We start from the raw sequence: 23737 nt of genomic DNA, 5'->3' as shown, positions 1-23737 counted from the left end.
TCATCCTATCCGGCAAGAAGAGGTCCAGAAGAGGCTCCAAAGTCTTCATCCTATCCGGCAAGAAGAGGAGATCCAGACCGGCAAACATCTTCATCCAAGCGGCATCTTCTATCTATGATTGGATCAGCCAATCGGATTGAACTTGCATCTGATTGACTGATTCAATCAGCTAATCAGATTTTTCCTACCTTAATTCCGATTGGCTGATAGAATCCTATCAGCCAATCGGAATTCGAGGGACGCCATCTTGGATGACGTCCCTTACAGGAACCTTCATTCGTCGTCTAGTCGTCGGGAGAAGAGGATGTTCCGCGCCGGAGGTCTTGAAGATGGAGCCGCTCCTCGTCAGATGGATGAAGATAGAAGATGCCGCTTGGATGAAGATGTTTGCCGGTCCGGATCTCCTCTTCTTGCAGGATAGGATGAAGACTTCGGAGCCTCTTCTGGACCTCTTCTTGCCGGATAGGATGAAGACTTCAGACCCTCTTCTGGACGGATCGGTGATACCCGGCGTGGTGAAAACAAGGTAGGAAGATCTTCATGGGCTTAGTGTTAGGTTTTTTTAAGGGGGGTTTGGGTTAGATTAGGGGTATGTGGGTGGTGGATTGTAATGTGGGGGGGGGGGGGTATTGTATGTTTTTTACAAGCAAAAGAGCTGTTTTCTTTGGGGCATGCCCCACAAAAGGCCCTTTTAAGGGCTGGTAAGGTAAATGAGCTGTAAATTTTTTATTTTAGAATAGGGTAGGGCATTTTTTTATTTTGGGGGGCTTTGTTATTTTTTTTAGGGGGCTTAGAGTAGGTCTAATTAGATTAAAATTCTTTTTTTATTTTTTGTAATTTAGTGGGGTTTTTTCTAATTTAGTGTTGTTGTTTTTTTTGTTATTTAGTTTAGTTGATTTAATTGTAGATAATTGTAGGAAGTTTATTTAATTATTTTATTGATAGTTTAGTGTTAGGTTTAATTGTAACTTAGGTTAGGATTTATATTACAGGTAATTTTGTAATTATTTTAACTAGGTAGCTATTAAATAGTTATTAACTATTTAATAGCTATTGTACCTAGTTTAAATAAATACAAAATTGCCTGTAAAATAAATATTAATCCTAAAATAGCTACAATATAATTATTATTTATATTGTAGCTATATTAGGGTTTATTTTACAGGTAAGTATTTAGCTTTAAATAGGATTAATTTATTTAATAAGATTTATTTTATTTCGTTAGATTTAAATTATATTTAATTTAGGGGGGTGTTAGTGTTAGACTTAGCTTTAGGGGTTAATACATTTATTAGAGTAGCGGCGAGGTCCGGTCGGCAGATTAGGGGTTAATACTTGAAGTTAGGTGTCTGCGATGTTAGGGAGGGCAGATTAGGGGTTAATTCTATTTATTATAGGGTTTTTGAGTTCCGGAGTGAGGCGGATTAGGGGTTAATACATTTATTATAGTAGCGGTGAGGTCCGGTCAGCAGATTAGGGGTTAATAAGTGTAGGTAGGTAGCGGCGACGTTGGGGGGGGTGCAGATTAGAGGGTAATAAATATAATATAGGGGTCGGCGGTGTTAGGGGCAGCAGATTAGTGGTACATAGGGATAACGTAGGTTGCGGCGGTGTATGGAGCGGCAGATTAGGGGTTAAAAATAATATGCAGGGGTCAGCGATAGCGGGGGCGGCAGATTAGGGGTTAATAAGTGTAAGGTTAGGGGTGTTTAGACTCGGGGTACATGTTAGGGTGTTAGGTGCAGACTTAGGAAGTGTTTCCCCATAGGAATCAATGGGGCTGCGTTAGGAGCTGAAAGCTGCTTTTTTGCAGGTGTTAGGTTTTTTTTCAGCTCAAACTGCCCCATTGTTTCCTATGGGGGAATCGTGCACGAGCACGTTTTTGAAGCTGGCCGCGTCCGTAAGCAATCCTGGTATTGAGAGTTGCAGTGGCGGTAAATATGCCTGTACGCTCCCTTTTTGGAGCCTAACGCAGCCCTTCAGAGAACTCTAAATACCAGCGTTGTTTAAAAGGTGCGGGGGGAAAAACCACGCGTAGCTAATGCACCCCTTCTAACACAAAACTCTAAATCTAGGCGTTAGCTTCCAATAAGTTTCCATTTAGAACTTAGTTTTAGTTTCCATAAAGTAGTCACTTTAAAAAAAATGAGCTCATCCTTATCTATTCTGCTGAGGACATTTAGAGACAGATATTGTATGCAAAAAATGTGTGTGGAATAGTATAGCAATGTTAAGGTAACTTTTAAAGCCCCTAAAATGGTGCTATATTCCACTCAGTTACTTTGGGCTAGATTATGAGTGGAGCGCTATTTATCGCTCCCACTTGCGCGTTAACTCTGCTAGAAGTAAGCTTTTTGCGTGCATCGGGTTGCGCTTGTATTACAATTTGAAAGTAAAAGGTTTTTACTCTTGTGCTAACGCGACACACTCAAAAGCCGAACTTCTAATATTGCGTCCGCATTACCTTATTACTCCATAGACTTGACTGGATCTTGCAAACCTGAACGCATTTTCTCAAGTGAGCTCACCTAACATGAAAATATGAATATTTCATATGTTTTTAAATTTTTTTCAGCTACTTAACTGCAAAGGGCTCCAATGCACATATATATGTACATATGTATTTATGTGTTTTATGTGTATATGTCTGTAAATATATATATATATATACACATGTATAAATACATATGTACACACATATAAGACGCACACACACACACACACACACATATATATATATATATATATATATATATATATACACACACACACATAAATATACATATTTAGAACTGTATATGTATGTATGTCTATAACTTTTTTTCTTTATTTTTTAAAAAATAATTTTTATTAGATTGTTTTATTATGAGTGTAAGTGTACTTTTGAATGTATTTTTTACGTGTTTTATGATACTTTTTTGTTTCGCATAACAGTTAACCGGAGCTCTGAGGTTGCGGTAATCATTCAAACATTAATTACGCATTCGCATTTACTTTCATCTTGCGATTTCCGACACACGCAAATGGCCGCAATAAACTCAATATCGATCCTGCGTAACTGTTAGCATGTCACTCGTAATCTGGCCCTGTATCTTTTCCAGATTGTCCACAGCATACTAGTTTGGATAAGGAGTAAACTAGACTTCAATATGTAGGCAGTGGTACCTATTACTTTATAGCAACTTAAAGGAACATAAAACTCCAAAACATTTTCTTTCACAATTCAGACAAAGTGTAACGGAATATTAAACTTTCCAACTTATTTCTATTGCCAAATTTACTTTGTTCTCTTGGTATCCTTTGTGTAGATATATTTAAAGGGACACTTTAAAGGGAAACCCAAAATTTTTCTTTTGTGATTCAGATAGAGCATGACATTTTAAGCAACTTTCTAATTTACTCCTATTATCAATTTGTCTTTGTTCTCTTGGCATCTTTATTTTAAAAGCAGGAATGTAAAATTGCATGCTCTATCTGAATCATGAAAGAAAGAAAATTTGGTTTAGTGTGCCTTTAAGAACGTGCATGTGTCTGTAGCGATGTATGGAAAATGCTTTTAACATTCATATACATTTTTAAAAGCACTAGATGGCAGCAGTGTTTACTGCTATATAGTGCCCCAGATGTGCATGCTACCTACCTAGGTATTCACTTCAACAAAGAATACCATGATAACAAACACTTTTGATAATAGAAGTAAATTGGGGAGCTTTTTTTAATTGTATGCTCTTTCTGAATCATGAAAGTTACATTTTGGATTCCGTGTCCCTTTACATTATAAAATAAGAGGACAAAATAAAATAAAAAATGAATGTATATTGCAAAGATGTTTTATTATTTTCTACACACGTTCAATGACCATAAAGCAGTGGTCTCAAAGTACCGGCCCCAGGGCCAAATGCGGCAATCAAGATAGTTTCATCTGGCCCTCCCTTGTTTAATAGGTAAACAATTAATTTGAGCTGTCAATTATTTTTTTGTTAGGGTTCTAAGAGGTGTAACTAGTGGATGTTCCACAGGCACTCACAAGATAAATATAAAGACAAAGCATCCAGTGTAGTCTCCCACCACGCACTGCGTTGGGTAAATGTCACTTTTTACATTTCTATACAGTTCTAAGATGATCACTTCACTTGGCACTCATAAGATAAATATAGACAACTGTGTATGTCTATTGTGGGCTACAACTCCCACCATGCACTTCTACTTGGCTAAATGTCACTTCCATTTCCTAGTATATCCAGTTTGGTAGCAAGCAGTAGTAGTAGTTTGGTAGTTCAAGTGACCCCTATGGTAGAAGAACACTTGGACAGTGGCCCTGAGATACTTTGAGTTTTACACCCCTGCTTTAAAGAGATCATGGCTGTAGGGAATTACTAGTGTTAATATTAGTAATAATAGCCAATAATAATAACAGCATGCATAATGTAACATTGTTTTTTTTCTAATCATCAGGAAAATGCCAAAATTCTTCATGAGCGTGGTGTGGCTTATATTAACTCTGACTCTTCAATAGAAGGTAAGTTGTTCCTTCTACAAGATTTATTTCTCCCGTTGCTCAGGCACTTAACTAGTCTGTGTGAATACTGCAGTATGCTAGAATACAATCCTGTTATGTTAAAATATTGTAATCGTAAGATGGAATTCTATCTGTGCATTTAGACTACAAAAACGCAGTATGTTTTGGTCCAATGCTGTTTAATAAAAACTAGTCTTTCCTTACCTTCATCAGCAGTTTTTATATGAGGTCTAAGATTTAGCTGAATTATATACTGATGACTTATTCATTCACATGAAGTAAAATGACTGGTGTGTTGTGTCTAATTCTCATTTTGTGATGTAGAGTTGTTGTTTGAGCACTTGTGAGCACACATCCCAGGGACAAAAATACTCCACAAAGTACCATTGTGCCCCTTGTCTTCAAAGGAAGCAAACATCTGGTTTGCCAGTTTCAGCATATTCTTTTCTTGGCTGGGGTGGACTGGGCTGTGGGCAGAGCGGCAATTGCCCCTCTGGCTGCTGTTAGTGGTGAAATTGGGACCAATATAGGTGCTGTGTTCAGCACTTTATTTTTCATAGACATGTGTCTGTTGTGCACAGTAAATCACTTTATAGGGGTGCACAAACCAATCAAGTTTTATCAGTGACCACAGCAATCAGAAGGCACTGCATTTGAGATTAACTTTTTAAAAAGGTAAAAATATTTAAGATATTATGGTTAAGTAGTCTAGGACTCCATAAAAGTATATAGCTTTACTTTATGATTTCTTGTTTCACTTCTGCATAGATAAATAGATAGATAGAGATATATTAAATATAACATTTTAAAATAGATGGATTGTTATACCTAGGCCACTGTTCTTGCCCCCCTGGGCCATAATTTGCTAATCTTCCCCTGAAACTTCCCCTATTTTTACTTGTGGGAAAAGGAGGGATCATATACCACCTAAAAAGTATGAGTTACGGATTTTGGTGATCCCGCTTAAAGGGGAATTACTCTTCGTTGATGGATGCTACTTAAATAGCCTAGACAAGTTGTTGAAATTCCAGTAAGTATGATTTATTTAACCTTTTATTTATTTAATTTAATTTTTAATATTTTTTTCAGGCAACTACACAATACGAGTTGACTGCACCCCACTTATGTACAGGCTGGTCTACAACTTGACCAAAGAGGTAACTTAACACTAATTTATCTGATGAATGGAACACAGAGGATATTGTGCTTATATTTTCCAGTTTGCAATAAAAACCCACTTTTGCTTTACAGACAAAGAATTTTAAAGGTGCTTTAGCATACAATACAACCACATGGGTCAATGGTTACATACACAAAAAAAAAAGAAAATAGACAACTGTAAAAATGTCCGTGCTTGTCTACAAGGCCAGTGTCCCTCAGGGTGCGGTCTCTTTTAGCTCACTATTCTTTATCATGTAGCATATCAGTCTGATCCTGCCAAAGACTGTCCAGCCCTGAAATACCAGGCAATTCTCCTCTGAACAAGGCAAAACAACAAACCAGAAAATGATCATCTGAGGTTGCCATGTTCTTTGCTTTAGAGGAGGATTGCCTGGTGTTTTAGGGCTGGACTCTTAGGCTGGATCAGACTGATATATCTCAGGAAGTTCTACTCTGTGAAAAGCACATCTTGGCTAAAAGAGGCTGTTCCTAGGTGGTAATTCACCATAGAACTTTTTTTTCAGGAGCCCAAGTATTTTTTGGAAAAAAAACAAAACTTTAGTTTGCAGAAATACCCTAATATGAGAGGACAGCACCATAAGAAAAAAGGAAAATACATTTTTGTGTAATTTTCTGTTGGGTACACAGTAAATAGCAGCATGGCTTCAGTTCACCTTACAAAAATGCCAAAATGTTCAATTACAAGTGAAAATTGGGTCTTGCAATTTATCCAGAAAGTGAGTAGGTATAAAGTATACAATAATGAAAATAATAGATACGTTTAAAATAACATACATTTTTATTTTAGCTTAAGCCATTCTGGCAATTTATTCATACTTCTCTCCTGTCAAAAATCACCCAACAAAGCAAAAATATTTTAAAATTGTTGCACAAAACATCAATCTTTATAGTATTTCACAAAATATGATCTATTTTACACTCTCTATTCTATTTATTTTTCAAGTTCAAAACAACGTCTAAGCACCTGTCAACAAGTGATTTCAATTTCTAAAGGGGCATAAGACTCTTCATGTGACTCTTAAATGTGGGGGTTATTGTATGTCTATGTGTGATATGTCTGTAGGGGATATAGGCTCCTTTGGAGACACTGCCCCCTCATATTATAAATACATTAGGTAGGTGATTAAATACTAAAGAGAGGTGTATGAGACCCAATATTGGGTAGAGGGTACTGCCCCCTATCTAAATTGTGGTCTAATTTGCATTGATTTCTACAAACACTGCATGGGTGTGTCTTTGGGGCAGGTAATCTTGGCTCTATAAGTAATTTGGGGTTCTGATATGGGCTTTTAAAGTTCTTCTACCAGTTACAGACTCACTAACAAATAAATCCTTACATCTGTCACCGTCTACTTCCTCGACTGCGGTGCGAGGGATCCCAGGATCTACATCTTCTGCACTATACTGGATAAAATAAAAAAAACATATATGTATTGTCTTCCATGAACAATAAAGATCAAAATACTTGCTCTTTAAAGGGACACTGAACCCAATTTTTTTATTTTGTGATTGAGATAGAGCATGCAATTTTATGCAACTTTTTTTTATTTACTCCTATTATCAATTTTTCTTTGTTCTCTTGCTATTTTTATTTGAAAAAGAAGGCATCTAAGTTTCTTTTTTGTTTAACCCCTTAACGTCAAGGGTCATACGGGGGTACGTCTTACACAAACTGGTCTTTAAAGACCAGCGACGTACCCTGTACAACCTAGGTGTTTAAAGCGGCTGGAAGCGATTCTGATCGCTTCCAGCCGCTTTCAAGGTATTGCCGTGATGCCTAGATATTGAGGCATCATGAGTGGCCCTCTCTGCATCGGCCAGCGATGGTGCTGATCGTTGGTGGGTGGGTACAGCTGCCAGTACCCAAAATGGCACCAAATAGTGAGGGGGGAAGATTAGAGAGCTGTGTGGGGGGGCTCAGGGAGGTTGGGTGCTATGGGGGGATCCTACACAGCAGCATATGTAAATATGCTAAAAAAAATAATAATTAAAAGATAGCTTTTATGTTAGTACTGGCAGACTTTCTGCCAGTACTTAAGATGGCAGGGACATTTGTGGGGTAGAGGAGGGAAGAGAGCTGTTTGGGAGGGATCAGGGGGTGGGATGTGTCAGGTGGGAGGCTGATCTCTACACTAAAGCTAAAATTAACCCTACAAGCTACCTAATTAACCCCTTTACTGCTAGCCATAATACACGTGTGATGCGCAGCCGCATTTAGCGGCCTTGTAATTACCAAAAAGTAACTCCAAAGCCATATATGTCTGCTATTTCTGAACAAAGGGGATCCCAGAGAAGCATTTACAACCATGTGCGCCATAATTGCACAAGCTGTTTGTAAATAATTTCAGTGAGAAACCTAAAATTGTGAAAAATGTTACAATTTTTTTCATTTGATTGCATTTGGCGTTGAAATGGTGGCATGAAATATACCAAGATGGGCCTAGATCAATACTTGGGGTTGTCTACTACACTAAAGCTAAAATTAACTCTAGAAGCTCCCTAATTAACCCCTTCACTGCTGAGCATAATACACGTGTGGTGCGCAGTGGTATTTAGCGGCCTTCTAATTACCAAAAAGCAACGCCAAAGCCATATATGTCTGCTATTTCTGAACAAAGGGGATCCCAGAGAAGCATTTACAACCATATATGCCATAATTGCACAAGTTGTTTGTAAATAATTTCAATGACAAACCTAAAGTTTGTGAAAAAAATTGTTAAAAAGTGAACAATTTTTTTTATTTGATCTCATTTAGTGATGAAATGGTGGCATGAAATATACCAAAATGGGCCTAGATCAATACTTTGGGATGTCTTCTAAAATATATATATATATATATATATATATATATATATATATATATATATATATATATATATATATATATACACGTCAAGGGATATTCAAGAATTCCTGAAAGATATCAGTGTTCCAATATAACTAGCGCTAATTTTGAAAAAAAGTGGTTTGGAAATCGCAAAGTGCTACTTGTACTTATTGCCCTATAACTTGCAAAAAAAGCAAAGAACATGTAAACATTGGGTATTTCTAAACTCAGGACAAAATTTAGAAACTACTTAGCATGGGTGTTTTTTTGTGGTTGTAGATGTGTAACAGATTTCGGGGGTCAAAGTTAGAAAAAGTGTGTTTTTTTCCATTTTTTTCCTCATATTTTATATTTTTTTTATAGTAAATGATAAGATATTATGAAAATAATGGTATCTTTAGAAAGTCCATTTAATGGCGAGAAAAATGGTATATAATATGTGTGGGTACAGTAAATGAGTAAGAAGAAAATTACAGCTAAACACAAACACTGCAGAAATGTAAAAATAGCCCCGGTCATTAAGGGAATGAAATTGAAAAATGGCCTTGTCCTTAAGGGGTTAAGAACTCTGGACAGCAGCATATGTAAATATGCTAAAAAATAATAATTAAAAGATAGCTTTTATGTTAGTACTGGCAGACTTTCTGCCAGTACTTAAGATGGCAGGAACATTTGTGGGGTAGAGGAGGGAAGAGAGCTGTTTGGGAGGGATCAGGGGGTGGGATGTGTCAGGTGGGAGGCTGATCTCTACACTAAAGCTAAAATTAACCCTACAAGCTACCTAATTAACCCCTTTACTGCTAGCCATAATACACATGTGATGCGCAGCGGCATTTAGCAGCCTTGTAATTACCAAAAAGTAACTCCAAAGCCATATATGTCTGCTATTTCTGAACAAAGGGGATCCCAGAGAAGCATTTACAACCATGTGTGCCATAATTGCACAAGCTGTTTGTAAATAATTTCAGTGAGAAACCTAAAATTGTGAAAAATGTTACAATTTTTTTCATTTGATTGCATTTGGCGTTGAAATGGTGGCATGAAATATACCAAGATGGGCCTAGATCAATACTTGGGGTTGTCTACTACACTAAAGCTAAAATTAACTCTAGAAGCTCCCTAATTAACCCCTTCACTGCTGGGCATAATACACGTGTGGTGCGCAGTGGTATTTAGCGGCCTTCTAATTACAAAAAGCAACGCCAAAGCCATATATGTCTGCTATTTCTGAACAAAGGGGATCCCAGAGAAGCATTTACAACCATATATGCCATAATTGCACAAGTTGTTTGTAAATAATTTCAATGACAAACCTAAAGTTTGTGAAAAAAATTGTTAAAAAGTGAACAATTTTTTTTATTTGATCTCATTTAGTGGTGAAATGGTGGCATGAAATATACCAAAATGGGCCTAGATCAATACTTTGGGATGTCTTCCAAAAAAAAATATATATATATACTATAATGAAATAGAGAAGGCGCCACATAGCATAATTCTGTATATTAAATCAGATTTTAAAATTGTTGTGGATGGCCTTATACATCGAGGAGAGCTGCCTCATATCCCTATAACCTTAAAGGGGTTTTTTGGACTTTATTTTGGCCATTATTTTCTTTTGTCTACTTGGACATTCTGTATTACAGTTTGTATGTTATGAGCTAATTTGTTCTTGTATGTTTATGCACAAGTACTACTATTTCTGGGAAAATTTGTATAGTGAATTTTGAATATATGTATTATAAACCTTGCTAATCACATATAATTTTTCCAGTACCACTATATCTAGATAGCGCCCCTATTTTATATAATATTGTGTTATCCTCTATAGGATATACACATATATATATATATATACTATATATATATATATATATATATATACACGTCAAGGGATATTCAAGAATTCCTGAAAGATATCAGTGTTCCAATATAACTAGCGCTAATTTTGAAAAAAAGTGGTTTGGAAATAGCAAAGTGCTACTTGTACTTATTGCCCTATAACTTGCAAAAAAAGCAAAGAACATGTAAACATTGGGTATTTGTAAACTCAGGACAAAATTTAGAAACTACTTAGCATGGGTGTTTTTTTGTGGTTGTAGATGTGTAACAGATTTTGGGGGTCAAAGTTAGAAAAAGTGTGTTTTTTTCCATTTTTTCCTCATATTTTATATTTTTTTTATAGTAAATTATAAGATATTATGAAAATAATGGTATCTTTAGAAAGTCCATTTAATGGCGAGAAAAATGGTATATAATATGTGTGGGTACAGTAAATGAGTAAGAAGAAAATTACAGCTAAACACAAACACTGCAGAAATGTAAAAATAGCCCCGGTCATTAAGGGAATGAAATTGAAAAATGGCCTTGTCCTTAATGGGTTAAGAACTCTGGACAGCACTTTTTTATTGGTGGATGAATTTATCCACCAATCAGCAAGGACAACCCAGGTTGTTCACCAAAAATGGTCCGGCATCTAAACTTACATTCTTGCATGTCAAATAAAGATACAAAGAGAATGTAGAAAATTTGATAATAGGAGTAAATTAGAAAGTTGCTTAAAATTTCATGCTCTATCTGAATCACGAAGGAAAAAAATTGGTTTCAGTGTCCCTTTAAGTACAAAGTAAATAGAATTCTTGTGCAAAAAATAAATGTCCTAATAGTCTCCCAAACAGATAATTATTTATTGCTGGTAATTTATCACGTCCCACTTTTGGGTGTATATTGTACTGTTAGCGCATCCGGTGATGTAAGTCATATTATTGTAAATCTCTATAAAAGTAACCATTGTATGTGTTTGTGTGTGTATATACCGGTGTGTGTGTATATATACAGTATATATATATATATATATATATATATATATATATACATACACGCCCGCACACAATGTACTCTCTGTATAATGTACACTACAACTGCCTGAGTGATCAGTATTGCGTGGCAACACTATTACCAAAGAGACTGGCACTCACAGGAGATGTAATATAAAATTTAAACCTTTATTGCAAATGTAAAATATATTAGGTTGAACCTTTATCAAGACCCAAAAAGCATCCTCAGGTTAACAAAACACATTAAAACATTACTATTCAAGAGTAAGGGGCTGATTTAACAAGGGCCGAACTGCCCTCAATGTAACTGTTTGCGCGTGAGCCTTCAGGCTCGCCGGAGACAGGAGTTAATAAGCAGCGGTCTTAAGATTAAAACCCCCTGCTAACAGCCGATTGGCCGCGAAACTGTCTGCAGGGGGAGGCATTGCACAAGCAGTTCACTAGTTTACTGAAGTAATTTAAAAATTGTTTATCATCCATGTTTTTCATGTACATATAACATTAGCTTGCAGAATTAAAGAGTATTAATGTGTGGGGGGGTTATATATAAATCAGAAATTATTCACTGCATTGCAAAACATCTGCACACAAAAATAAATGTTTTAGAAATAGTTAAACTTTCATTTGATTAAAAAATATTCATTGTTTTGCAGACACAGGACACACCCCTTAAATTAGATTTCCCAATTTATACTGTCAGTAGTAGCTAGTACATTTCAGTTCAGTAAGACTACTTTTAGCCCTGAGTTAAATTTATACTTAATGAACCAGTATTTTATATAGCATCATCACAAGATCTAATATACAGCGTAGCCCTTAAGTTAATATAGAACAGGAAACTGTTAATGCATGACCATGACACAATTAGTGCAGCCTACCTTCAGCCCTAACTTTCACTGGTTCCACTAGAATAAACAAATGAACAAGCGGTTACAGTCTGTATATTATAACAAGTGTTAGTGTCACACAGATCAGTGCTATGGTTATTTGGGGTGTGTCAAACCAGTCCATTGGCAGTTAGTAAATGACAGCAGCAGGGGGGTGTAACCATATAAATTGGGGTGCACCCTCATAAAAGTGCCACTATGATAGGTGTCACCATTAAAGGGACAGTAAACACCTTGTAATTATAAGACATTCTGTTGTCTTGCTATATAATAACACACCAGTCTAACCAGGAAATGTGTCATTAATATATAAAACATTGAAGGGTAAATACCCAGACACCTACATATTTACCTAAATGGGAGTCAAAACTTAATATGACCTTAGATAAGAATCAATGGAGAAAGATACTTTTTAATGCTAAAAAATCATTGTAGGCTGTTTCAGTAGTAGAAACTAATTATACAATTCTGTCCAGGTGGTATCTTTCTTCACACACGTTACATAATATATTCCCTACAGCACTGGTTTTAAACCTGTCCTTAGGCCTCCCTAACAGGCCACATTTTGTGGATATCTGAACTGGAGCACAGATGAAATAATCAGCTGATTAGTAAGCATGGTTATTTTACCTGCTCTCATCCAAGGTAATCCTGAAAACCTGGCCTGTTGAGGAGGCTTGATGTCAGGTTTGAAATCGAGTGCCCTATAGCATCTGATAGATGTTGGAGACAATGGAGCAATTGGTACTACAGTATACCTCAGCACTGTACTATAGGAGTATACCGTTAATGCATATTACCTCAGCACTGTACTATAGGAGTATACCGTTAATGCATATTACCTCAGCACTGTACTATAGGAGTATACCGTTACTGCATATTACCTCAGCACTGTACTATAGGTTTATACCGTGTCTGCAGTATACCTCAGTACTGCACTATAGGTTTATACCATTACTGCAGTATACCTGTAGGTTATGTATGAGTCTTATGTCCCTTTAGGTTATGCATGAGTCGTGTGTGTTTTTAGATTATGTATGAGTCATATGTCTCTTTAGGTTATGTATGAGTCTTACGTCTCTTTAGGTTTTAGTTTATATATATATATATAAAATTATTATTATTTTTTAATAAATACAAAAATTACAATAATGTGGTTAACACAGAAATAAATATAAAATGAAAAAATGTGTAAGAAAAACCACACACACATAGTAGTAATAATAATACAGACCAACCAGTATGTAGGAATATATTAAACGTGAAAAGAGTCTTTAATGGAAATAAACACATAAATACAAATAATTTAAACATTGTTTTCCAAAAGGAAGAAAAACATTATTGCATAATACTGTGTAAATCTTCACATAGTTCAGCTGCTGATGGGATGTTTAGCTGCTGAAGGGGATGTCTAGCTGCTGAAGGGGATGTCTAGCTGCTGAAGGGGATGTCTAGCTGCTGAAGGGGATGTCTAGCTGCTGAAGGGGATGTCTAGCTGCTGAAGGGGATGTCTAGCTGCTGAAGGGGATGTCTAGCTGCTGAAGGGGATGTCTAGCTGCTGAAGGGGATGCCTAGCTGCTGAAGGGGATGCCTAGCTGCTGAAGGGGATGCCTAGCTGCTGAAGGGGATGCCTAGCTGCTGAAGGGGATGCCTAGCTGCTGAAGGGGATGCCTAGCTGCTGATGGGGATGCCTAGCTGCTGATGGGGATGCCTAGCTGCTGATGGGGATGCCTAGCTGCTGATGGGGATGCCTAGCTGCTGAAGGGATGTCTAGCTGCTGAAGGGGGGATGTTTAGCTGCTGAAGGGGGGATGTTTAGCTGCTGATTGTTTAGTTGCTATATATTGTTTAGTTGCTATAACCCGCCCGCCCGCCCTAACCTCCTCCGCCAATACAGATCGGCCTCTTACATCATCTCCTCACCTAAGAGAAAATGATAATAAGAAGCACAATTAGTATAACAATACGCACAACTATTTTTGTAGACATGCTACAAAAAGCTAACTAAAAGATTGTCTTGCAGCTCTTTATATACCCTGGGTTATTATGACATCACAATGGCACTTTACCATTATTTAGCTGTCAGTGACTGGCTGTGGCTGTTAATAGCAGGTTGTGACTGGAGTTTATAATGACATCATTTAGCTGACATTATTTAGCTGGCAGTAACTTTGCTGTTGCTGCTAATAACCGGTTGTGACTGGAGTTTAGCAATATTTTTTTATTGTGTGTGTTTGTATAGATATATATATATATATATATATATATATATATATATATATATATATATATATATATATATATATATATATATATATATATATATATATATATATATATAATTTGTGACTGGAGTTTATAATGACATCATTTAGCTGACATTATTTAGCTGGCAGTAACTTTGCTGTTGCTGCTAATAACCGGTTGTGACTGGAGTTTAGCAATATTTTTTTATTGTGTGTGTTTGTATAGATATATATATATATATATATATATATATATAATGTTTGTGTGTCTACATATATAATATATATTTATTATGTGTATGTATTTATATATATATATATATATATATATATATATATATATATATATATATATATATATATAAAACACGGAAGGGGACTGCACTCTCAGACCGGGTAAACATCCCATGACCCTGCAACATGCTCAGCCCTGGGTGCTCACTGGCAGTTATTCCCAGACAGGTCTGGGTGCAAGAACCATAGGGAAGAGACACAGGGGAGGGGGGGGAGAGAGACAGATGGGAGGGGGGAGAGACACATGGGAGGGGGGAGAGAGACACAGGGGAGGGGGGAAGAGAGACACAGGGGAGGGGGGAAGAGAGACACAGGGGAGGGGGGGGAGAGAGACACAGGGGAGGGGGGGAGAGAGACACAGGGGAGGGGGGGAGAGAGACAAAGGGGAAGGGGGAAGAGAGACACAGGGGAGGGGGGGAGAGAGACACAGGGGAGGGGGGAAGAGAGACACAGGGGAGGGGGGGCACAAGGGAGGGGGGAGAGACACAGGGGAGAGGGAGAGAGTGCCTGCTGCTCTGCATGTCTCCTGTGCCTGGTGTTAGCTTTGCTAGCCATGGTGACACTGAGGGATAGAGTGAGTACAATACCATAAACAAATTGAGTAAATACCTTTATCTGAGTGCAGACTGCAGCTCTTTATGTCTTCTGTGCCTGGTGTTAGCTTTGCTAGCCATGGTGACACTGACACCCTCTGTTCCTCTGCACATGCACAGGAGGTTGCCTGGCCATAATGCCATGATACAGACTGACAGTACTCAGTACTAGGTGGCAAGTGAACTGGTTACACAGGAAGCTCCTTCTTTCAGCTGGAAAGGACAGTTTTAAATCAGAGCATTGCAGGTTACCATGGCAACACTGATTTAAAACTGTCAGGAGTTGTGCACAGGCAGATGAAGGAGGGGTGGGCGAGTTCACACGGGGGGGGGGGCATGGGGATAAAAAAAGTTAAAAACAAATTGTTCTAATGAAGCTGAGGCCCCCCTGATGGGGGTCCTCCTGGGGGCCCGGCTGTATCACTGGTAGTTCAGCCCCATGATGTTGGCAAGAAGTTATGCTGAATAGCTAATAGTAAGTTGCTAACATTTTCGGATTGTCTAACGTTAAAAAAAAACACAAATCAGTTATAGCCTGTCCTGCTTCCACCCACCACCGGCTATAACGGATTTATTTTATTTTTTTAACATGTTAGGAAATCCAAAAATGTTAGCAGCTTACTATTAGCTATTCAGCATAACTTCTTGCCAACATTTCTCATACATTCGATTAGAAAAAGGAAACTTCTTAAATTTTCTGGGACTTGCAAGTAAAAATACTCGGTCATCTGCTCCTGCTCTGACTGAAGCTGAGTTACTTACCGTCCTGAAAGTGAAACCATCAATGTCCTCAAGTTCCTCAACAGTAGATCCGGGCATGGGAGCATCTTGAAGTTGGAATTATTCAAGTGGCAGCAGTCGACTTTACCCAAATTCTCGCCAGTACCTCGATTTGCAGTCTATGCGGTTTCCTTGCACTTGTGCAGGGAGTTAATCAGCACTGGTCACGTTCTCCTGGTGCTGTCAGTCACCAGGAGAACATGATCATCTCTGATTGGCTCCCTCGCTAGGAGGCATGAAGAGGGCTGCCTCTTATTGGTTCAAATTGCCTGTGCTGATATATAGACAGCAAACAGGTGGCGCTTCAGCACGGGTAATGTTATGACCCATGCAGCTCTATATAGAGAAGCGGTCCTGTACCTACCTCTCTATAGTGTTACATGGGGGGGAGAAAAAAAATGGTAACATTTATTTTGGACAATTTATTTTTTTAATTTATTGAAATTTAATTAAACTCTGGCACCATATGGCAGGGGAAGCACTGCCTTCTCTGCCTCCTATGAGTGGATGTCCCTGATATATCTATACAGTGTGTATATATATATATATATATATATATATATATATATACACACACTCACCCGCCACTTTATTAGGTACACCTGTTCAATTGCTTGGTAACACAAACGGCTAATAAGCCAATCACATGGCAGCAACTCAATGCATTTAGGCATCTAGACGTGGTGAAGACGATTTGCTGAAGTTGAAACTGAGCCTCAGAATGGGGAAGAAAGGGGATTTATTTGACTTTGATCGTGGCATGATTGTTGGTGCCAGATAGGCTGGTCTGAGTATTTAAAAAAACTGCTGATCTACTGGGATTTTCATACACAACCATCCCTAGGGTTTACAGAGAATGATTCGAAAAAGAGAAAATATCCAGTGATCGGCAGTTGTGTGGACGAAAATGCCTTGTTGATGTCAGAGGCCGAGGAGACTGGTTCGCGATGATAAAAAGGCAACAGTAACTCAAATAACCACTTGTTACAACCAAGGTGTGCAGAATACCATCTCTGAACGCACAAGACTTTGAACCTTGAAGCAGATGGGCTACAGCAGCAGAAGACCACACTGGGTGCCACTTCTGTCAGCTAAGAACAGGAAACTGAGGCTACAATTCGCACAGGCTCACCAAACTTGGACAATAGAAGATTGGAAAAACATTTACTGGTCTGATGAGTCTCAATTTCAGCTGCAACATTCACAGTGTATACGGATAGGAGTATGTGATTGGTTGATGGCTGTCACATGATAGAAGAGGCTAACATTGTCTTTTTATTATGAATTTGTTTTTATCTTTACTGAGAAAAAGACATCACAGAGGTCAACACTTAGAAATGGAAATATCCAGTGAACTAGTTGCAGCTTATACCAGGATATTATTTTACTCACCTAGAGAGAGCTATAAAACTCTCCTAATACCAGTTCCTCTCCTTCATTGCTATCCGCCATGAACCCCCTTAGCATGTAAGCCTAAAAGCCCAACTGCTTGCAAATCACCTTCACCATAGCTGACTACAACAGTGTGACGCTAGGCAGGGCCCTCTACCCATTTGATCCCTATAATTGCTACCTTGTAAACCCCTATGTTTATAGCGCTGCAGAATCTGTTGGCGTTCTACAAATAACCGATAAAAATGATAAATAACTTGACTCCTTTTTGTAACAGTGGCATATTATAAGAAGAATTAGCATATAATGCTGACACATTTTACTGCACTATTTAGGGTTTATATGTTTAACCCCCGTAGTTGAGTTAAACACATAGTTAAGGTCATCTGTTGAATTTTAAAGTCAATTTACAAATACAAGATAAACAAATATTTGTGGTGCGGGTGGAGGAAAAAAAATTAACTTTTGTTTATTTGTTTCATTTTAAACTTTGTTTTTTATTTTAGTTGAATTATATTAAACCTGTCTGTGCCACTGATACTTTTCTAATAGAAAACTCAGATATTTGTTTCTAAAAATACCTAAATAATGTGCTGAAATTTTAAACCATAATTCTTTGCATCAAACAAACAAAAAAATGATGAGGTGAGAAATGTATGTTGCTTATATTATAATAAGTAACCATGAATACTCACATATGGTGAGAGCTACAAAGTTTATCTGACCTCTCTAGTCTTGAAAAAATCAAATTAAAGGGACACTGAACCCAAAAGAGCATGCAATTTTAAGCAACTTTCTAATTTACTCCTATTATCAATTTTTCTTCGTTCTCTTGCTATCTTTATTTGAAAAAGAAGGCATCTAAGCTTTTTTTGGGTTCAGTACTCTGGACAGCACTTTTTTTATTGGTGGATGAATTTATCCACCAATCAGCAAGGACAACCCAGGTTGTTCACCAAAAATGGGCTGGCATCTAAACTTACATTCTTGCATTTCAAATAAAGATACCAAGAAAATGAAGAAAATTTTATAATAGAAGTAAATTAGAAAGTTGCTTAAAATTTAATGCTTAATCTGAATCACGAAAGAAAATTTTTGGTTACAGTGTCCCTTTAATTAAAATGATGAGTAGGGGGTCAAGAAAAAAATTGTATATTATGGCAAAGAAGGAATGTGACAACACTAAACTTATACATTAGAAGGAGACTAATCATTTTTGTTCCAAAAAATCAAGTAAATGTATGTATACAGAGTTATATATATATACACACTCTGGTTCATTGGAGTAGCCATGTTAGTCCAGTGATTTAGATAACAAGAGTATTGCATTGAGCAATGATACTTTTTATTGGATTAACTAATACATTTATAAGCTTTTGGGAGAATTCCTCCCTTTCTCAAATCTGAAGCAATACTGACCAATTCAATGGAATTTACAGATTATATCTTAAAACACAGGATGGCCTAAAAGAACAGAAAGTGTTTCAGAGGTCTGAGTGCAGGGAGAGGAGGGGGTGTTGTAAAAATCATAAGGGGGGTTAGCTGACAGAGGCATACAGTGTCCAGTGTAGGGGAACAGACAGGTGGAAATATATGGTTTTACATAGAGCATATACTGACATAGAGTTATAAATCAACATTGAATCATAATGTTTAAAGTGAAATTATGTATACAGGGGAAGTAAAAAATAGTAGAAAAAGAAGAAAGAAAAAAAAAAGAAAAAAGTGAATAATAATGGCAAAAGTGTGGACATAGGCTTACCTATGTAACTATGTATAAAGAGTGCGCAATATGCAATGTAATTGGCTATATGAAAGTACATTGCACATTTTTTTGATAATGTGTTAAGAACCCAGAATCCACATTTAGTCCAGAATTTAGCAAGTTGAAGTGCATTATCATTTTTATTTAAAATGTTTTTATTTCCATGTTGTTTTTGAAGTTGCCTCTGAGAATATTGATTTTGAGGTTCTGAATGGAGTGGTCAGGTTGGGTGGAATGGTGACCAACAGGGGTACAGTATTTTGTTTCACAGTGGTTTTTGATTGAGTTTCTGTGTGAGTTCATCCGAAGGTGCAGTTTTTGGCTTGTTTCTCCAATATAACATCCCACTTCACATGCAGTGCAATGTATCATGTATACCACATTTGCAGATATACATGAATATGCATAAATAAAAAGAGAGAAGCGCTCAACCTGGGAACGAACAATAGCATAATAGCTTGTTCTATGGCTAGTTACCACCCAAGAAGCAGCCTCTTTTTGCTCAACATGTGCCATTCACAGAGAAGAACTGTCCTGAAGCATATCAGTCTGATCCTGACTTCACAGTACAGTCCAGTCCCGAAATACCAGGCAATCCCTCTCTGAACGAGAGAAACAGCAAAACCCCAGACGTACGTTTCGGCCTATTGTGGGCCTCGTCAGTGAGGTGCAGCAATATCCCTCTAGGCACACTGAGCAATGGGTCCACGTCTGGATTCCCGCATCACACTTAGGGAGACTTCCCTAAGTGTCATAATTTGCATAAATAAAAAGAGGTTGAGCGCTTCTCTCTTTTAATTTATACATGAATATGCCCCTTTAATGTTATAGGATTTACTCTTGTGATTTGTTGTGCTGCTTTCACAAATGTGTTGACATAGTTTGCAGAGAGATCTATTGCAGCTCTTGGTTCCATTCTGAGTGTTCTTTTTCTCAAGGGGTAGCTTCCTATGGACCAGTTTCTGTTTTAGGTTCGGTGGTTGTCTGATTGCCAGGATTGGTGATTTTGGAAAGATTTTTTTGAGCGTGGGAAGTGTAGTGGCTGTTAGTCTTTTATGATTTTTCGTATCCCTTCTAGAACAGGGTTGTATTTGACTACTAGTGGGATACGTGATATGTTTTTCTTCTCCCTTTATTGTATTCACATGGGGTATTGAGGGCAGAGTTTATTTGTTTATTAATAATCCTTGTTTTGTAACCTTTTTCTCTGAATGATTGGGACAGTGTGATGAGGTGCTTGTCACTGTCCTTGGTGTCTGTGCAAATTCTGTGATATATGGTAGTCTGACTGTGGGGTGGGAGATGTAGCTGTGGAGGTAGCTGCATCTATCTGTTGGTTTTCTGTATACAGATGAGTGCAATTTGCCATTTGTGATGGATATTGTTGTATCCAGGAAGCTGACACAGTCTCTAGAAAAGTTAATTTTAAGCTTGATTGATGCATGAAATAGATTAAATGATTTATGAAAATGTTCTAGTTTTTTTCTCCTTCTGTCCATATGATGAAAATATCATCTATGTAGCGAAGTAGTAGTATTTGAAGGGTTTGTGAGGGTGGGTGACTAGGAATCTCTGTTCTAAGTCAGCCATGAAGAGGTTTGCATACTGTGGTGCCATTTTGGTGCCCATGGCTGTTCCCATGGTTTGTAAATAGATGGAGTTATTGAAGATGGAAAAAAACGTGGGTAAGTATAAATTCTGTAAGTTTACTGAATGTACAAGAACTATATGTCTGGTTAGGGCTGTCTGAGGAAAGGAAGTTTAAGCTTAAGAATATTCTTCACTAAGCCCAATATTTGCTCAGTCAGAGTGTCCATGCCAGTTATTATTGGTCTCACTTGGTTCCCTGGTTTGTGGATTTTTGTCCAGTTTATATAGCGTGTGTTTAGGGAATGTTTTTATTAGTTTTCTAAGTAGCAAAGTGAATTTCTTGGTGGGGTCCTTTTTCCATTTTTTTGTAATAAGTTTTATCTGATAATTGTCTATTTCCCTCTGTGATGTAGTCCTGTGTATTCATGATCACCAATGCTCCTCCCTTGTCCCGTGTGAAATACTAAAGCATTGTATCATTGCTTGCATATAACTACGTGTTAACCCTCTAAAAAGGGTCTGCGGAAGAGCAGCAATGCACTACTGGAAGCTAGTTGTGCCAAGGGCAAGAAGCACATGTGAGTAACCACCAATGACCTGTTAGCTCGCAGTAGGGTATTGCTGCTCCTAAGGTTACCTATGTAAGCTCTTCAATAAAGGATACCAATTGTTATGCCCTGGCATTAGGAGCGCTCTAGTTAGGTCTCACAATAGTACTGAGAAAGGCAAATTCACACACAAGAATGCAATATAATAAGAATAGTGTTTATTATGAATATATTCTCTTAACATAAATCAGTAGTGATTAAACTATAAACGCATTACTTATCTTCAGGCTTTGAATATGTGATTAATGTCAGCATACAAGAGTGAGGCAAAGGGGTTCCGTTACAGTCAACGTAATTCATTTGGAGACACACAGCAAGTTTCACAGGTGCTGATGTCCGAGAGCTTTCTTTAAGAGCTTACCCACATATCTCCTCTTTCCACCCTTCACAGCAATTCTAATAATTAAAGTACAATGTAGCAGGAATGTCTAATGTTATGTCAATCATATTATTTTGTAGCAAGCTTTTAGCAAAATAAGAGTGTTCTCAAAACAAATGAATATTCACACAGCAGAGCATAGCACTATCTTTCTTGAAATGTGGCACCCCCCCCCTTTCTAGATAATAACACTGTCTGAGAACAGGACAGCAGAGTCTAATACAATTGTAATATTTATTAAATTCATATCTCATAAAGGCATATATGATATATATGTTGTCTAAAAAGCAAAGTTTTAATACAAACTGCTAATACATTAACTATTTGATTAATTATTTGTGCACAAAATAATAAAAAGTTTCCAATCCCTTACACCAAGAGAACAAATAAAAGTTGATAATTGAAATAAATTTAAAAGGACTCAAACTTGCATGCTCTTTCTGGATTATTAAAGTTTCATTTTGAGTTTAATGTCCCTTTAATCAGTCAGGGTAGCAATATATTGCCAAACAAGGGACTACATTTTAACAACTGTAATATGCTTCTAAACAAATACTGTATTTCTGTTGGTGAGAATGTGCTTGTTATGCTAGGAGCACAGTACATGGGCTGGAATATTAAATGCCATATGCATTCAGTTACTTTGAGCTAGAGATGTTTGGTCAGTGTTTTGCCAACAATTACAAATGACATTGCAATAACAGCTTCTCATACTTCAAAGGAACTCTGAGAACTAGCAGAGGAGACACAAATATTTGTCTTTGTGGTCACACTTTAACATGCTGTCAGATCAGTTTCAGGTCTAATGAGTTCAGGGTAAAAGGGGTCAGCCCATGCTTCTGCTTGTGACAGATTCATCTTGTTAAATTCCTTAACCATAATCGGTGGAATTCAGCTGTTTCATATAAAATGAGGAGTCACTTGTGTCCTTTAGACATTACAGCCATTGTAAACTTGAAGAATGAGAGTCTAAAAATAAAATACCTAATGCCCTTATTAATGTCCTTATTTATTGTATAGTACATTTATCTTACTTACATGAACATTTGTTTTAATCTGATATTTACTATATTATAATTGGCAAATGATTTTAAAGTGAAGTGCAATTCTGAGTATTTCCACTAGGAGATGCTCTCGTTCCATATAAGACAAGCAAACAGCCATGTAAATATATATGCTCAGTTGTTTGACTATTTTAAAAATAGGATTTAAAGTACAATGCTAACTATATACAGAGGGTCATGATTTGTATTTAAAGGGACACTATAGTGCAAAATTGACATTTTTTTGCACTATTCACAGGGAATGCTATATGTTTTCCCCCTCAAAGGGGTTAAACAATAGATAAAGTTCTGCTTGGGAGGTGCAGAGAACTGCTGTTTCCAAGCAGTTAACATCCTGTGAGCCAATCACAGGCTTTGTTCAGCACATATAGTTCCACAGCAAGTGGTGCAAAAGAATTTGCGCTACTATGTGCCTTAGTAATTCTTTATAGAAAAAATAAAGACGTATGGAAAAGCTTTCCAGTAGAAGTGATATGTACAGATGTACAGACAGAATAAAGGATTTAAAAAATTATTAATAAAATATGACTGTTTATCCTTTAGATGAATTATGGCACATATAAGTGGTGTGTTTGTATTTCTGTGTGTGTGTATATATGTGTGTGTACATATGTGTTTATGTGTTTGTATGTGTATATATGTGTGTGTACATATGTGTTTATGTGTTTGCATGTTTGTATTTCTATGTGTGTGTACATATGTATTTATGTGTTTGTATGTGTATATGTATTTACAGACACATATGCATATAAATACATATGTACACACATATAGACAA

General features: G+C 37.1%; 1 protein-coding gene across 1 annotated transcript in view; it reads left to right on the top strand.

Moving 5' to 3' along the window:
- The window catches only part of LOC128654621 (N-acetylated-alpha-linked acidic dipeptidase 2-like), a 223263-nt gene that overhangs the window by 134531 nt on the left and 64995 nt on the right, over window positions 1–23737 (top strand). The window contains exons 14-15 of the mRNA XM_053708628.1: window positions 4456–4519; window positions 5609–5676. Coding sequence (XP_053564603.1) covers window positions 4456–4519; window positions 5609–5676 — 132 coding nt within the window. The remainder of the gene's footprint in view (window positions 1–4455; window positions 4520–5608; window positions 5677–23737) is intronic.

The sequence above is a fragment of the Bombina bombina genome, chromosome 3 (assembly GCF_027579735.1).
Source record: "Bombina bombina isolate aBomBom1 chromosome 3, aBomBom1.pri, whole genome shotgun sequence".
In the NCBI taxonomy this organism is placed as follows: domain Eukaryota; kingdom Metazoa; phylum Chordata; class Amphibia; order Anura; family Bombinatoridae; genus Bombina; species Bombina bombina.
Note: the sequence above shows the minus strand (reverse complement) of the source record. Positions and strands in the feature narration are given on the sequence as shown.